The following is a 19,161-nucleotide window of genomic DNA, read 5'->3' on the forward strand; positions in this document are numbered from 1 at the left end:
ATAGTGAAAAAAAACTCTCTCCTTTCAACCGTACAAAAAATATATTTCCTGTTTGCCTCCATTAAGCTATCGACTGAGTTGTTGTTTGTCTAAATTTCATTTGTACTTATTTGTTGTTAAGCCATCAATTTATTAGTCTTCGTGATACTTGGTCAAAATATCGGTTATTGTCTAACTGGAAACTAATTTAATTTGTGGATGTCTAGATTAATGTCAAGGTCAGGAAAATGGTAAAAATCAATCTTTTAACGAAAACTGTAGTTCTGTTTATCGTAGAGATTCTCTACTTAGCCCATATTGTAAGCAATGGTTTAAGATATATTATATGACCTTGGCCTTGTAAAGTTCAGTCACAGTCGGAATTTTGACAAAATTGTCCTAAATTTAATACGCTTTGATAATAGTGACCACACACACACACACACGCACACACAGACACACACACACACACACACACACACACACACACACACAAACAAACAAACAAACAAACAAACAAACAAACAAGCAAACAAATAACGACCAAATAAATAATTTTTGAATTACGTTTTGTTCAGGGAATTGGACGGGTATTCTTCCTAGAATTTTAATTTTCGTAAAATAAAAGTGATGCCAGAGTGTTTTGTTCGTAGAATTAATTTGGCCTGTCCTTGGGCGGGTATCTTTACTAGAATTGTAATATGACGAAATGTGTAGTGAAGAAAAATCTCATTACGAAACTTGTTCAAAAATTACATGTTTCGTTTCGAACAATAATCATAATTAGAATAAAGGCAATGACATTTGCTGAAAATGAGAAAAGTTTGATCGAAAATAAATCGATTGAATTCTATACATAACTGTAATCCAATATGTTTTCTATTTCAACATGAATTCCCCGTGATTACAATTATCTAGCAAATTCTTCTCGTAGACATTTCTTAAATAGATGAATGATGTGTCCAAAATGTTTCATATAAAATAATGACTATAATTTTCGTTGGAATATTTCATCACTGAGATGTCACTAACGCAATAATGCTCTGAAATAGAAAACGGAAATGATTTTAAAATAAATTTTATCGGGCCACTCGTAAAATACTGGTTTTGCGAAATATGATTGTAAAAATGCTAAATAGTTTTGTGCCAGATGTTTCAAATAAATTTTAAAATTTGGCCTCAATGAGTTTAAGAATAAATAACTATTTCTAAGAATAAGTAATACGTTAGGAATAATTCTTATATTAGAGACGTCCAAAATCATTGTAGGTGTTAGCAGGTACCTTGTTTATAAAAGAAAATAAACAATTGTGACAAACGCGAAAACGAGTGAAAAATTTAGTGTGGTCCACAACATAGTCATCTTTAAGTTAAACGTTAACACATACATGTCAAATCGCCCTCCAAGTATGAAGTGATTCCGACAGACCACGGTCAAATTGTCGATCATAGTTGGTCCGATGCTCAACCAAATCAAATAGAAGAAATCACGCAAGAATAAGATAAAATAATATATTTTTAAGTAACTACAGGAAATGTCTTGAAAAATTATTTGCATTTTGCGGGTTGTAAAATTCAACTAAGAAAATACGAGAGTCGTTTCAAATAAGTAATGCATTCTATTTTTTTTTAATAAAAAGCAAAAGTTTAAAACCTATGAAGGTGGGTGTAGTACCATTAAAACGCGCGACTGTTTGTGCTCCAGAATTTATTTTTTTCACATAATCACTACAATTCTCGATACAATTTTTCTAGTAATGGAATGGTGGCTGTGTATGGGGGTTTAGAGCGCGCTTTGTCACTTACATCTCTGTAGTCACTCTAAAATCGACGATCCCATCTCCTAACTGTGCTGACATAAACTGCATCGGATCCGTAAATGATCAACAGTTCAATCCGTTCTTTTTTTTGGGGGGGATGAAGGAATTCAATGATGCATCCCGTCTTCTGACGACCGTCCATGGCAGAAATTGCTTTCTTGAAGTCTTACATCGTCAATATTTACAACAGAGAGACGAAACTTTTGGGTCATGAATTCCTAAGTTCAAGTATCATAACAATGTAATTTGCAATACCCTCTGATCAATTCAGGCGGAATAAAAGGAAATAAGAGGCATTACTTTTTGTAAACCCCTTTGTGTGTTCGTTCAAATTGCGTTTAGACAGCTCTAAACTTAATCCTTTTAAAAATTGAAATAAATGAGTTACTTGACCGTGTAGCGTTCCATGTAAAGCAATCGATTTGTAAAAGAACCAATAGAATCATTCAAAACCCATACCATCATTTCTGCAATCCAACCATGTTTCAGGCTATCATGATTTATCCGTCTCAGTTATAAATGTTGAACAGTCATTGTATTTTTTTTCGCAATCTAGTGCTATTTTCTTAATGTGTAATCATCAGGTTGGAAGCACAATTAGATACGAGTGTTTTGGGCTGGGACTGTCTTATTCAGTCCAAGACTAGTCTGGGGATTGTTCTCATAAGTAATATAGCTACTGAAACAAAACTTTTTTTGATTTGTTTTTCATCAATTGGTTTAAATAAACATTTATTTTGATTTCATAAATTTAACCAACAAAAGCATAAAAATAACCCTTTCTTCGGGATATTTATGGGAGAATAGTTCTTTTTAATTTAAATGCAAAAAAAAAAAACGGTAACTATACTGTTTCATCAAACGAATAACAGTTTGGTTAAACCGTCTTTTGAATAAAAAAATGACAATAATTTCTGGTTAACAAAGTTGGGCGATTTAGAGTATTTACCGATCCAAACAACTTCCGATTTTGAAAGTCCACGGAAGTAAACGGTGTTACTTAATTTAAAGATCTACCGAATCTGTTAGCCTAAACACAAGGATACTCATAAACTAATTTTTACAGAAATATTTAATACTAAAAGTAAAATATTTTTGTTAAATATAATGACTTAAATAAAATAAATGAAATAAAATATGAATGTGTGTTTCAAATAAATCGCTAGGATGGTAATAGATTAAGAAAAGGAACGTAATATTAACAGGGTTTTCAGATTAAATAAAGGAACGCAAGATAGCAATGTGTTCAAAGTAGACACGATCGTTTACTTCCGTTTCAAAACCGGAAGTCGTTTGGATCGGTAAGTACTCAAAACGCCAAACTTTCTTATATTCATTGAAGAAAATTCCAACATTCTATTTGCTATGGTTTAGGTAAAACATTTTTCTGTAGTAAAAAGTCAGTGTAAATTAGTATTTACTCATCTTGTAGTCGATACCTTGATACAACTAGCATATATATGCGTCGAGAGAGCGCATATATTTGCTAGCTATAATAGCACGTGTAGTTTCTGGTATTTATTTTATATGTATCTTAATATTTTTAGCAAATCTCCTGAGACCTTTTAGTCCTATCCAAATCATATCTCTCTTTAAATATTACATTGCGTACATCTAGAAAGAATTTTGTTTTCGTTGCTTTCTAGAGATATTTCTATTCGCCAAAAAGATAATTTTTATGATATTGGATATTATTTTTTCTCCTAAAGATCCGCTATGATTAAATTCTTATCGAGGATATTTCCGTCATTACGTATGAAAATATATCATAATAATGTTATACGTTCGTCTTATTGAAAAAAATATGCATTTTAAATATGGTAATATGTTGCATGTTTTCGTGTTTACATGAATTGATTATTACACTAACGTTCAATTTTTATTTTCTCTAAAGTTTCTTACCTATATATAATTTAATGGCATACACACTCGCTAAAGTATTTTAAGATCAGGTTATGTAAAAGAAAACTATTTGAAATTATTCTAATCTTTCTATATACAAATACTGTTGAGTTTTTCTCGCTCTGACAGTGATATTAAAAGCATACTTTTTCTATTTGAATATTTTTAAAACTAACTTTTTAATATACTGTTATGGCTATGCAAACAACTACATGAACGGTTAACTAATTTAATATTTAAATTAAAATACGAGCGTTAATTAATCATTTATTCATTTTTGTGGTTCCTTATTAGATGATTGGTTTCATTTCATTATTACCTTAAATTCTGTTTATGAATAGTTTCTTCATTCTGCGTATTTGTGTAGAATCTAAAACGAAAACGTTCCAACACACATTTTCATATATATATATATATATATATATATATATATATATATATATATATATGTATATATATATATAAGTATAAAATTCAACTGACCTTGAAACGAGTGATGTAACCCACTTTCCGGTTTACGACATCCGGTTGCGCATGCGCGCATAAACATTAACCCATAACAAAGTAAATAAATAAATACAAATCGCTTCTTATGCAGATTTTGACCTGCGAACTGAAATATTAACGTTATTATTTCGAAATTATTATTAAACATAGGAAGAGTGGGGATGTTTTGCTACTATTCTTTATTACAACTATACTGTCGCTATTTTCTTACAACTATACTGTCGCTATTTTCTTACAACTAAACAACTTTAACCCGTTGACAAACATAAGAACAATTGTAGTAAAACCAAGACTACTACTACTACTACTACTACAACTACAACTACTACTACTACTGCTCTCTATCTGCCCCCTTTCCTTCCTTCCTTCATTTTTATTTTTTGTTAACATTTCTAGATACAAAATAGTTGTGTGAGAACGGTGAATTTGTTGACACATTTCCTAATCTGTTTCAATATTAGTTTTATTTTATTTTATTTATTCAGGTTTTATTTTTTTTTCTTTAGGTTTTATTAATTATTTTTTTTTTTTTTAGATTTTAAGTTTCTATAACTTGGTTGAAGGATTCCAATATGGGTTTTTCATTCTTATATTTCTCATCGGTAGGTTCATGTGCGTTTTTGCTGCTTAATGACTTTCGTCGGCGTTCAATTCGTAGGGAAATCATGTTTAATTTTCGATTTTGGGGCGATTATTCGGGAAAATAGGTAACTTTACACGAATAGGGAGGATTTTTTTTTCATGTTTGAGTGATCCGTCCGTGATTTTTCATTTTAATATACTTTCACAGAAATGTTTCTGCTATGTCAAAAAAACTATTTTCTTTACGTCACAAGTGTCACGCACATACATGAATTCCATAGCTAATATAACATACTAACCCAACGGGTTACAGGTAGTCTAGTATATATATATATATATATATATATATATATATATATATATATATATATATATATATATATATATATATATATGTGTGTATAAGCAAAGATTATTCCACAGGTTTAATATATTTAAAATCTTTTAGCCCATGGCAGTATACATATATAGCAATAAGAATTTAAGCCACGTAAATTGACTGAAATATTAAGCACTATGATTAACATTTCAGTAATCGAGCATATATATACTGGCAAATATACTTGTTTTTTGTTTTTGCCAGTAAATATATATATATATATATATATATATATATATATATATATATATATATATATATATATATACATAAACCATTACCCTAATCGACGGTAGCTATGCGAGTCGTGAATTAACGATGTTTTGACATTGTCCGAAATACCTAAGCTCGATTTGTTTTACACAAAGAGCACCGCTTTACACGCTAATGATAATTCGTTTATCGCTTATCATTATGCTCACTTCAAGATAAGGAGCATTATATATATATATATATATATATATAGCACCCTTTCGATTGGTCTTTAGTCGGCAAAAATTGTTGCTAAGTGATAAAAATTGAAAACAAAAGAATTGACCTTCGTAGAATTAGTCGACTAAACCTACTTGCATGCACAAATCTACATTCATAGGTTAAGCAGCGTTAATTTTAAACTATTCATGTATATTGGTGTGGCTCAGTGACTAAGAAATGAGGTTAAAGAATTGTATGTTTTGGTTTCAATTTTAGCCTACGGCACCCAAGTAATTTCTTGTTTAATTTTCGAAATCGCTATTATATATTGAGTACAATATAATAATCGATAGAGAATTGACCTGGTATTTATGCATACGAAATCTGCATAAATTTAAATTTAAACGTATTTTGCGACCGGGCAACGCTGACCGGCCTGCTAGTTAGCCATATTTTGCAAATTATTCACAAAATGGTCCATCTTTTAAGTTATATCTTTGATGCCAACGACCATTGTATCTGTTTGAATCTTTGCACCTATTTTATCCGGCATCCATCCCTCTCGATTTTTCAATTTTCAAATGGAAGAATTGATGTATACTTAAGGGAATACATATTATGCACGTGTCTGTAAACTCGTGCATCGTCTAGTGGTATAACATGTTCTTATGAATGTATGCACGTATATATATGCCACAGTCATCTATATGACGTGTATATATACGTGTGTTCATCTAGTTTTGGTTGGTTGTTTTTGTTTTACGGCATATAAAACCTTTTTAGGTTATTTAATGTCGAATCCAGTTATTCAGAAAAAAATTTTTTTAATAGAATATATTTGTTGTTTTCAAGTCGGTTTCTAGTTAACCCATAGTTGGGACCCTAACAGGTACTACCACTTCGGGTCAGAGTGGACCATCGTTTAGCCTTGTTTTTCTATTGTTTTATAACACTTACAACATGTTGGTTGTTTGGTTGGCTGTTTTTGTTTTACGGCATATCAACCTTTTTCAGGTTATTTAATGCCGAATCCAGAGATTTTGAAGAAAAACTTTTTAATAGAATATATTTGGATTTTTCAAGTCGATTTCTACTTAACCCATAGTCGGGACCCTAACAGGTACTACCACTCCGGGTCGGAGTGGGCCTAGGAGCAATGGCAATTGAAGGGTGGCTCCACAGTCCCCCAAAGCCCGCAAGCTGGGATCTCAACACTGGATATAGTTTAAGGTCATATCCAGGACCCCTTACAACAGTGTTGATATATTAACAGATACAGTTTAACAACGGACATATAACATTTACAAAAGAAAGAGACAAATAACAGTCTCAACACTGGATATAGTTTAAGGTCTGGGGTTGTAACATCGGACTAATCGAAGAAATACACCTGGTCCGTCTTTGACCTTGTTTGACGAATCCTCAGAAAAGTTGCAAAGAAGATTCATTCCAATGAATCAACAAATATCGGGTTGTCTTTTCAGCAACTTTATTACCGATGTTCCCCATTGGAAAGCTGTTGCTAGTCACAGACTAACAGTTTCTGATCTCCTCTACTGAGAGCCATCTTTCGGCATTGCCTTACTAATACCTAACAGAATGAAAAATCGGAATGTTTTATTATAAACACAACGCAATATAACGGCACGTACAATTATTACTTAATATTTAAGCTAAATGGAAATGGAAAAATGACGATAGAGAGGAAGGAGATATAGTGAGTATATAGAGACTAATTTTTTGTCTTTCTATTTTTTCTATTTAAATGGCTTTCGTCGGCGTTCGATTCGGTCAAACAATCCAACTATAACAGTGTGTGACTAAATGGGTCACTTTCTTCTAACACCTTTATAATTCTATGGCTATATTTTTTTTTTATCTATTTGTAAATTTGTTATTGCAAAATTAATTTCGTATGCTTAAGACATAATGATTTTCTTGAGAAAGGTGTTATTTTAAGACGTGTTGTTAAATATTAGCAATAGACGAATAGAGAGAAATGACATTGTATCTAAATCAACACCAAACGCGTCCTATACGTTTTAGTATTGTTTTCAAACACTGGAATCAGTATGAAATGAAAACAAAACAATTTTGCCACTCGAGTTTGAACTGATTGTTTTGGTAGATATTACATATCGTGTTTCATCACGAGAAAAAAACAAGAAGAGCTTTATAAAACTAGTCTTTCTTTATTCGATGCATTTACACATATGCACACTAAAGTTATTTCCTATATCATTAATGTGTTATGTGTTTTTCTACTTGGGAATCCCCATTAATCAAGGTCCGAAGGCCATTCGAGGATAAGGGTTAATGAATGTAACCGTTTATAGTACAAATTGGGTAGAATTTGATTATGTATGTGGACGGTTAAACAATAACTTGCTTATATTGGATTTGAAGACTACCATGTTGTATTCAACCGGAAAGCAGGCCAGCGAAACAGTGTTCCACAGGCTGGCAGTTCTGTGAAGAAACTTTTTTCATGGAATATGTGTTTAAATTAAGGCACAGATAGAGACTGGGGAAATTATATATAGTGGTTGTAGCTAGTTGAGTGTTTTTGTGACAGTTTGGCAAAGGAGGAACCATAGATTATAGTTCAGTCGAGCTCTTGCCATCAAAATAATGATAGAGCAGTGACAGTCTCGCAAGGTCTCTTGTTTGGGAAATGGGTTTCAGGGAAAAGAAAAGAGCATCACTTACGAAGCCAGTTTGGAAATCTTTTAAGGCTGGATAAGGCGCGCCGAGCAGCACCTACCCAGATGTGGCAACAGTACTTAATTTTAGGGAGTACCTGACTCTTATACAGATAGAGAATTGCATCAGTAGCGAGGTACTTACTGGAGCGGTAGAGTGATCCAACTATTTTTCCAGCAGTCTTGGCGACAGATAGATGTATTCTGCATTATTAGACGTCTTCAAGTTACGGTAGGTAAAAGAAAGCGAGCCGATAATCAACAGCCTATATTAGTGTCCGTTGATGTGTTAATAAAATTAAAGAAGCCATCTCACATCTTTTATCTGGTGTTCGGTGTTGTGTACTTTTATTTTACATTTTATGGAAAACGCAGAGTACGCCTAACGTGATTCGGGTTTCTACTGATCCGTTACTCATTCTAAAATCAGTTGCCCACCCTTATCTAACCTTGTAAACTTGAGCAGGCAACTCTTTAATCATTGATACAAAGCGCCGTTTTTTTTGTCATGTACGTAGTTGCTTAATGGATACTGAAGTCTTTCGGTAGTGGTAATGTAGCAGTTCAAGTCGCTGTGTTTCCTCATTTCCTGACGTTACAATAATGTACGAAGGTCATTCCAAACATAAAGCCTATTTTTTTCACTCAAAAAGTTAAAGAGCTACGAAAAAACGAGTGTAGTACCATTAAAATAAACGACCTTTTGTGCTGCATAATTTATTTTTCTACATAGTCACCACCATTCTCAATGCACTTTTACAAGGAATTCAATGACGCATCTCTATTTCTGACGCATGCCCATGACAGAGGTTGCTTATTTAGAATCTCACATTGTCAATATTTGTAATATAGCGATGAAACTTTTCAGCACAAGTTCAGTCATTATAACAATGTAATTTGCAATCCCCTCTGATCCATTCGGGCAAAATTAAAAATAGGAGGCATTACTTTAAGGACGCCTTCCGTAACAAGAAAAAAATAATATACTTGATTGTTTTATTTCTTTTGCAAATTATGTGAGCGTCACTTCGCCTTCTCGCAAGAACGAACAAAGACAAAGCTTCGAAGAAAAGCGCCCGAACACGGGCAGTTCACAGACTAAAAAGGAATATCCTTCTGTCTTATTTGCCATGTCTCATTTCGGACTTCTTGTCCGTGACGTCATATCGTGATACTTAGCCGTAATTCTAAATTAAAACTTTTAGTGGAATTTTAAACTCCTCAGTTCAATTTTAACCAAACGTAGAAAATACCGTTCTAAATACTAGTTTGCACACCCCAGTCTATGACATTTATCATGATCTTAAAAATGTCAGTCAAGGTCGAAATTTTGACGTATTTTCTATTTTAGATTTTTTTCTCCAAATGTGATTCATCTGATGCTCTTTGAAGGACTATGCAAAATTTTAGCCACATCAGAGAAATAGTTTTTGGAGCTATCAAAGTATAATCGTCGTCGAATGTTTTTTATCTGATTTGTATTATGATGTATTGAGTTGATTGTGTTTGAAACTAGTCATCAAAATTGTAACCTGATCAGGTAAATATTTTAAAGTTATGCGCGTATCATTTTCGAAAATACTTAATTTAGTTATGGAGAAATAAGGCCAAGATATGGCTTAATCCGATCCTTACGTTGTCAGATGGAGGTATGCAATGTCATGATTGACTTACATGTTTGTTTTTACCTTGATCTGCTAATATTTTGCCGTGCGGATTCTTTTGTTAATGACTTGGAATAAAACGAAAAAGAAGAAATAGAGGATAAAAACTCAGCTTTAAATAATGTCTATCGGATTATTTTCATAGAAATAATTTAATCATAGTTTGCTTTATTTTATAAAAAAAATCAATCGTACCGTCATGCAATATGGATATTTGATATGCAAATATTCAAATGAATAAATAAATAAATAAATAAATAAATAAAAACCCTGAGAAACTGAAATTATGAAACAGTAATCGATAGAATGAATGAGTATAATGATTCGATCAAAAAGAAATAATTCGGAAAACGGGAAAATCAACTTTATATAATATCTCTCCAGCACAGACACGCACCCACACAGACACACACCACACACACGCTCGCACACACAGACACGCACGCACACACAGACACGCACACACAGACACACACACACACACAGACACCCCCACAGACATGCACATACACACAGGCATGCACATACACCGACACACACACACCGACACACACACAGACACACACCCACACACACACATACATATATGTATATTCTCACATTTGAATTTCACTTCAGTAAATTCACAGAAATCAAGGGATACCTTTATGCGGCTAACATTTGATCTATATATATATGGATATAAGAGTGTTCAATCAAGAGTCTCCTCTACTTCTCAAATGTTACGCTGGCAAAGAAGCGAAGCACATTAATTGACTTACTTAAATTTCACAAAGGACCAGTTAGCTATGTTATAGTATATATCTCTTTTTTAGTCTATTGGTCTTACCGAATTCCAGGTCAAACATTCATCTGGTCTGGTGGAGTATCCGGGTAAATGCTTTTGTGTTGTAAAGTCGTGTAGGGAGGATCTATTTTGGGGCTGTGAATGTTACTTTGTATATTTGGTCATTATTATTTGTAGGCTGAAGTGTATTCATGGTTGCTTTTTTGTAACAACTCCTTGTAGCTAGAGACCAAAGAGATTCAAGAATCGTCTAGTATTTAATTTTAACTTTGTATGTCTTTACGTGTGTATGTAGACAGCAAGTTTTTATTAAAGCAAATGTTATAAAATATTTTTAAAAAATTCACTATTCCAGTCAAATTAAAATATGCTTTGAGATTCTTGTTCTATATTTTGATAAATATTTTTGATTTGGGAAACTTACCAAAATACAGAGTAAGAAACCCAGAGATCTGATATATATATATATATATATATATATATATATATATATATATATATATATATATATATATATATATTCTACCTCGACCTGAATACCAAATGGATTATTGAGAAAATTGAAAAATGAGAGTATCCTAATAAACAAAAACTGTATTATTTTATCATGTTTGCTTACATCTAAATATCTATAAAAATGCGAATATGTGTGTGAGGACAATTCTCAACCTATATACTCAACGTATTTTTGATCTACAGACTTGAAATTTGATATATAAAGTGTGCAGACACGTGGCAATCTCGTGTGAATAATTTACGTGACAGGTCCCTTATGTTAAGAATAAGTAGGTTTAAAAACACTTTTTAAATATTGTGTCAAGATGGTCTCTTGGTTATCGTACTTGACTCACTGTTTTTAGATTTCGGTTTCGATCTCAGCTCGAGTATATATACTTTTTTTTTTACTTAAAAGTTAACTGTTTTGAAAACCATAATACTCGCATGCACATGTCTCAGTTTCTGTATAGATTAAAATATAATATTTATACGTATTTTACAACCGGACAACGCCGGGTCACCTGCTAGTATATGTATAACGTTTGGACATTATAAGGACTTTACTTTGGACATTCTATAAAGTTTTTGTTTTCCTTCCTTCAGTTCTGTTAAATTTTTTTCCTTTACTTCTTATTACACGCATAATTTTTCGTTTTTATATGTATTTCTGTATTTCTTTTCTGATTTTACTATTCCCATTCATAGTTTTATTTTACATTTTCTCTTTCTCATCTTTCTTTTCGTCTTTCTTTTCGTCTTTCTTTTCGTCTTTCTTTTCTTTTTTTCTTTTTTAAGTATCCCACTATTTTTTATGGTCGATATGTTCTTTTTACCATTATTTATTTATATACTACCTTTCGTTATCTTCCCATTTACGTAGACTTCATTCCTTCTTTGTAATCATATTTTATTTTTTAGTCCTATATTTTTATATTTTCCTTAATATGTCTTAATATACACTGCCTTCATGTATATGCATGTATATATATGTATGTATATATATGTGTATATATATGTATGTATATATATATGTATATGTATATATATATATATATATATATATATATATATATATATGTATATAAAAGTCATCCACATACAGTACTGTTTCGCTATCTCACAGCTCATCAGTATGTATATAATATATATATATATATATATATATATATATATATATATATATATTTATATATAGGCTTCTAAAACACTTCTTCCAAATACTAACAACCATTTCTGTACGGTCTGACGAGGCTGCTGGATCGTAAACATGGTACAACATCCGAAACATAACCAAACAGATGAAACGGTAATAAAAAAATAAAACACATATTTGTTCTGCAATAGTATTGAGCACTCTCTTCAGGCTTTTACTAACTACCAGTTTTATCACACACACACGCATATATATATATATATATATATATATATATATATATATACATTCAGTGTTGTTGCATTCTCACGCAGCGAAGTTGAATGCCTACTAGATATTGCCGTTGAGTTTATAAGGTCTATCTGTAGCGGGGTTTATCAGGTAAACTTGGCATGAGGTTACTTTTCCCTACAAGAAAACCATGATAAAATATTCAAAATCACATAGTATTCGAGACCCGAATAAGATATGCTCAGTATGGATATCCCACGTGGAATGGTACACCTTCTTCAAGTTACATTACCCTAAGCGATAACACGCAACTGGATAATCCACAAGACTATGTATTCATCAACTGGAATCCAGTAAGACCAAGAGACCACAAGAGAGGCATATATGGAAATGCTTAATTGGAAGAGAAAAATTATGCTGTCAATTTCTTTATTAAGTTAATGATGTCGATGGAAAGGTGAATCTATTGATTTCATATAGATATCAAGTGTTAGAGGAAGGAGCTCCTTGAATTTTGAGAACTTTAACTGGAATAAAATTAAACACACACACACACACACACACACACACACACACACACACACACACATATATATATATGCATGCGTGTAGATTAAAAAGTATTTAGATCAAATTTCATAATCATTCATACAAGGCTGGTCTTTTTAATCTTTATAAAAATGTGAAGCATATCATTCATAAAAATTCATAAACATCGATTTTTTTTAATAAATTGATTCTTTGATTCTACACATAGACACACGCACACACATACACACACACGTTTATGTGTAGAATCTAATAACATTAATCTAATAACGTACACACATACGTGTGTATGTGTGCGTTTTTAGATCGACAAATTTAAAATTTGGTACTTGTAAAATCACTATTTGTTTTCAAAAATTTTTTTTACGATATTGACATGTGTGATTACTTTTAATTATTTGGCGGTTGTTGTTTCCTGTTCTCATTAAAGTGTGACTTACTATTATAAGTCAGTTTTAAGATGTGGTTTGTAGCTAGTATATATGCATGCATACTAGCAAGAAACACCGGCGTTACCGAGGAATTAATATGGAGTACCGTATACTCCTGCTGCAAGATATCAAACCCTTGTCATTTTCGTCTTTATATTTCAATATTACCATCAAATCAAATAAAGTTAAATGAATTAAAAAGTCGCCATTTCTGTTTATATAAATGCTAGGTGCGAACACAGACCCCATAGTATTATTTTAATATAATATCAAGTTAATAGCACTATTGGATTTCTCAGGGGATTTTCTTCAAAAGACGTAGCATTTAAGATTCTTATAGTGCTTTGTTTTTAAATGCACCAACGAGCACAGAATACGGGTAATTGTTTGCTTATATCCTATTTTATTATTTAGTCTCCACATTTTACGTCTGATATTTGTGAAAAAGCAGCAGAATTGCTGTTTTCCTTGGGCTATTATATAATGTATAAATACTTTTCATCCGCTCATGGTATTCATGACTATTGAACTTTCAATCAATTCATCTATTAAACTTATCCTTCAATCGTTTTTAACCTAGTTAAACTGTGCCTTATTAGTACAACGAGTCTCTTTTGAAACTAGTGCGACATATAGTCTGCTTGAGAAGCTGGTGGAATTTTAAATAATAATTATCATAAGATTTGTATTTCAGTAATAAAGCAGAAACACTTTAATAATAATGATAATAATAATAATAATAATAATGATGATGATGATGATGATAATAATAATAATAATAATAATAATAAGAAGAAGAAGAAGAAGAAGAATTAACCTGTAGATTCTTCCATGGAAATAGTAACATGTTATGGTTTAATAAAACCATGATCTCATGAATCGTTATGTTCCGACTTTTGCGCCTGTTTGATCATGTTTGTATTGGTTTCTGCTGGTTCATGTTAGTATCAGGTAATCATAGAAGGGATCACGTGAAGGTTTCTAGTATCCTCGATGGAAGTTGTACTATAGATCCAGCGTTAATTAAATCACAATCACATTGTCACATGATTCATGATAGATAATAAATGCAAGGTCTTGTTTTATTTTCATAGGAAAATGGAATGTGAGAATCCTGTACGACGGACGAATAGTGGATGACAGTGAAATCTACGTATGCGATCCAACCAAAGTGCAAGTTAAAACTGTCGATAAAGGCGTCGTAAGGGAACCAGTGAGATTCAGAGGTAATTTTATTTCCTATTTGTGTTTTAAATATTCATTGCTGGTAAATGATCAATTCATATGCGATGTGTTTTGTTCTGTTTGCTCCTTAGTAAACCATGCTCTGAGTAAATGTTTAATTCTTGAATTCGAATATGATGCTTTAGCATCACAAATATAATTTGTGATGCCCGTAGGGGAAATATATGAACCGATGATTTGTTGCCTTATATGTTGTATTCTAAAGGTGAGGTATATGTCTGTATATGTGTGCGTTTGTATGTATACATGTGTGTTTGTATATATATATGTGTGTGCTTGTATGTATATGTCCATCCATCCATCCATGTGCGCATGTACGCATGCATGCATGTTTGTATGTATATCTGTATATGTATGCATACGTGTGTATGTATATATGTATAAGGTGAGGTATATGTCTGTATATGTGTGCGTTTGTATGTATATATGTGTGTTTGTATGTATATGTGTATATGTGTGTACGGCGTAATCACGCTGATACACTGGTTATTGTTATATCACCGAAGTTAAGCAACGTTGAGCCTGCCTAGTACCAGATGGGTGACCATTTGGGAATTCTAAGGGTTATATGTGCTTTCCGCTTATCTCGGCATTGTTTCCAGTCGTCCTAAACCTCCAGTTGTCACTGATATATAACAATGTCAACTCAGGCGAGGTGCGGTTGGAGATTTCGCAATTCTAGCCACAAAAATTACACGCGCAGGCACACTTACAGTAGGTATCCATAGTCTGTAAAGACTGAAGGAAGCCACCATATATGTGTGTATGTGTGTGCTTGTATATATGTGTATATGTATGCATTTGTATGTATATGTGTGTATTGTGTGTGTTTATATGTATATATGTATATGTCTTTGTATATATGTATGTTTGTGTATATGTGTGTGTTTGTATATATATATATATGTGTATGTGTGTGTTCATATGCATATCTGTGTATATGTATATATGGGTGTATATGTGTATGTGTTTGTATGTATATGTGTGTATGTGTTTGTATGTATATGTTTGCATATGTTTGTATGTTTGTATGTGTGTATATGCGCGTGTGTATGTGTGTGCTAGTATATATATGTGTATATGTGGGTGTTGATATGTATATGTGTGGATGTGTGTGTGCGTGCATGAGACATAATTCACAAACTTGCATACAACATCAAATAACACAGACCATTCTCAATAACGTTGGCAAAATCTAATATGTGTGGTTTTTTTTATCTTCCTAAAGTTTTAATCAAAACAAAGATGGCGTTTCCTTCGTGTTCGATTTATATCAAGGAAGTTGGCGTCTTTTTGTGATCCGCTTTATTTTTTTGATAAACTGTTCGATTAATATTATGGGTCAGATGAAAAAATATGGCTGAGAGCTGGGGTGTGTATACATAACGCATAAGCTTCCAAACGTCTACTTACTGTATTCGACGCAGTAATATCGATGCAGGTAATTTGATACATACGTACACATATAATATGTATTATATATATATATATATATATATATATATATATATATATATATATATATACTCTAAGTATGCGTTTATCGATGTGCATCTCTTTCTTTATCCGTCTATATAAAAGATGCGTATCAATCTCAGATATAATCTCGAAAAGATTTTAGTTTTTATTCTGATTAAAACTGACATATTGAAGTTGATTTTTATCTTACTTTTAACACATAGAGACGTCCGTGCTTGTGCGTAGTTGTGCGTAGCATATATACACATGCATATTTGCACAAAATATGTCGCTCCATGTGTTTAATATAATAATAAGATAATTTCATGTTTGTCAAATAACCATGATACAATAAAAAGATATTTTAATGTTTTATTTTACACTGCCATATAATAATAATAATAATAATAATAATAATAATAATAATAATAATAATAATAATAATAATAATAATAACAAAAGAGGAAGACGAGGAAGAAGAGAGAAAAAGAAAGTATACTTTATTTTCAAACATATTAAAGTTGTAATGCCTTACCAATTCTATAAGATAATGCAACTAAACTCTGGTATAGACTTTCACGGATTGCTAATGCTATCAAACTGCAGATATATGTATATCATAATGTAATCATGATGTAAAGCTAAGTTAAAGCTATTGTTTAACACACACACACAAGCACACGCACACGCACACACACACATATATATATTTGGTAAGGTGATTGATAATTTATAATTCAAAACAAACAAAGCCAATAAATTGTACGATCGTTTCGGAAACGATGTTTTTTATTGTTACAGACATTGAGTCAAGGACAATAATTTTAGCATATAGTTTTTTATGAAAACAAAGTCTCCCCATCAGCAAAATATTGGGTGTTTTTTTTTAATAATAAGGAAGATATCGCAAGTCTTGCCAAAAATAATTCCACGCGCAAGCAGAGTTAGTGTTCATAGCTAATCAAAACTAAAAGAAGATACCATATATATTAATATATATGTATCTATATGTATTAATATATATATATGCATCCATAAATGTGCATATATGCATATACACATATATATACACACATATATAGATACAAATATATACATTTATACATGCACACTCATATATATATATATATATATAAATGCATATATATATATATAAATGCACATATATATATAAATGCATATATATATATATTATATATATATATATATATGAGTATCTTGTTAGTCCCTGATTTGACACCTCCAGAGAATAGTTTTACACACACACACACACACACACACACACACACACACACACACACACACACACACACACACACACACACACACACACATATATATATATATATATATATATATATGTATATAAACAGAATTATAAGTATAATAATTAAATGCCTTTATGATAAAATGAAAACATTCTCTTTGCTCCTAATAATTTGGGTGTTTTTGTGTAATTATATTCGTCTAAAAAACTTTTCTATTTATTTTAAAAGAAAATACAACTTTGGTATATATGGTTCGTGGAATTGCATTAACTAGCTAATTTAGTAGGAATTTTGTTTTAAAAACAAATATATATATACGTATACATAAATATATATATAGGCTGTCCCAAAAGAAGCTGATGGTTAAAATAAATTAATTACTATCTTAACTTTTTATATTTTTCTGTTATTTTTTTCGATCATCTAGAGTAACCCTTCCAAGGTCAGTATGAGACATTACATTACCGGATATTTATTGTAGAGTCGTATTTTAGGTTGAATGAGTCAATATCAGAAACTCCAAGAGAATATTGACGAAACGTCAACACAAGAAATTCACCTACTCCCAATGCAATAATAGCTATTGTGGCTCGATTTCATGAGCAAGGGTCCGCATGTGACCTCTCTAAATCTGGCAGATCCCGTACAGTAAGAACTGAAGAGAATCGTCAGGGATTAGCAAAGAGTGTGGCCGAAGATTCATCTACATCAGTAAGAAGGAGATCAAGTCAAATTGGGGTTTCTCGATCAATGTAGTTCCCCCAGAAAGGTGCAACGGCGCATACGGCACAAGAAACATAAAATCTACTCCAGGACATATTTGGCAACCGAATAATTTCTCGTGGCTGTGAGATAAATTGGCCACCCCGCTCGCCAGATCTTACATGTGCAAATTTCTTCCTTTGAGATTACCTCAAAGAGCGGGTATACGCAAACAAATCAGCCACAATAAATGCCCTTAAAAACAATATAGAGGAAGAAATTAGGGCCATAAGCCCTGAAACATTAAGTGATGTCCTGGACAATGCCCTGCAGAGAGAACAAGAGTGATAAAATGAAAATTGTGGACATTTGAGTAACATCATTTTTCATAACTAAAATTAGACCTTGTGAAAAACATACTCTAGATTAAGTTGTGTAAATAAAATTAAAATAAGTAGATTATGATATCTTACTATATCTCAGAAGATCACGGAGAGGCTTATCGACCTACACATGAAAATTGGTAAGCATAACTAAAATATTGAGAAGTTAATAAAATTTAAAATACTACTCAAATATTACGCAATAATTAACTAAAGGCAATTATCCTATGAGAAAACCGAAAAACAAAACTCGTAGGGAAATCATTTAAATGAATATTTAAAAAAATATGAAAATTAACTAGATATTTTGCAGATGAATGTATATATAACAAAGTTCTATTTACCTTTTTAAAAAATAGAAAAAAATGTTTTTAATATGAATATAAATATACAAAAGAAAAATATAGCAGTATGCTTTAGAAGATACATTATCCGAGCATGCAAAGATGATATCATGTTCGAGGAATATGTTTATGATTGACCTCTAAAGTAAGTAGTAATGGCTGA

At 31.7% G+C, this 19,161-nt stretch overlaps 1 protein-coding gene across 4 annotated transcripts in view; it reads left to right on the top strand.

The window, feature by feature from the left end:
- The window catches only part of LOC145287966 (filamin-A-like), a 311,755-nt gene that overhangs the window by 180,519 nt on the left and 112,075 nt on the right, over positions 1 to 19,161 (top strand). For all 4 annotated transcript variants that reach the window (XM_080135939.1, XM_080135937.1, XM_080135940.1 and 1 more), the window contains exon 5: positions 14,693 to 14,824. In XM_080135939.1, coding sequence (XP_079992065.1) covers positions 14,693 to 14,824 — 132 coding nt within the window. The remainder of the gene's footprint in view (positions 1 to 14,692; positions 14,825 to 19,161) is intronic.

This window comes from Euprymna scolopes, chromosome 11, assembly GCF_053919585.1.
Source record: "Euprymna scolopes isolate OS-2025 chromosome 11, ASM5391958v1, whole genome shotgun sequence".
Classification (NCBI taxonomy): Eukaryota; Metazoa; Mollusca; class Cephalopoda; order Sepiida; family Sepiolidae; genus Euprymna; species Euprymna scolopes.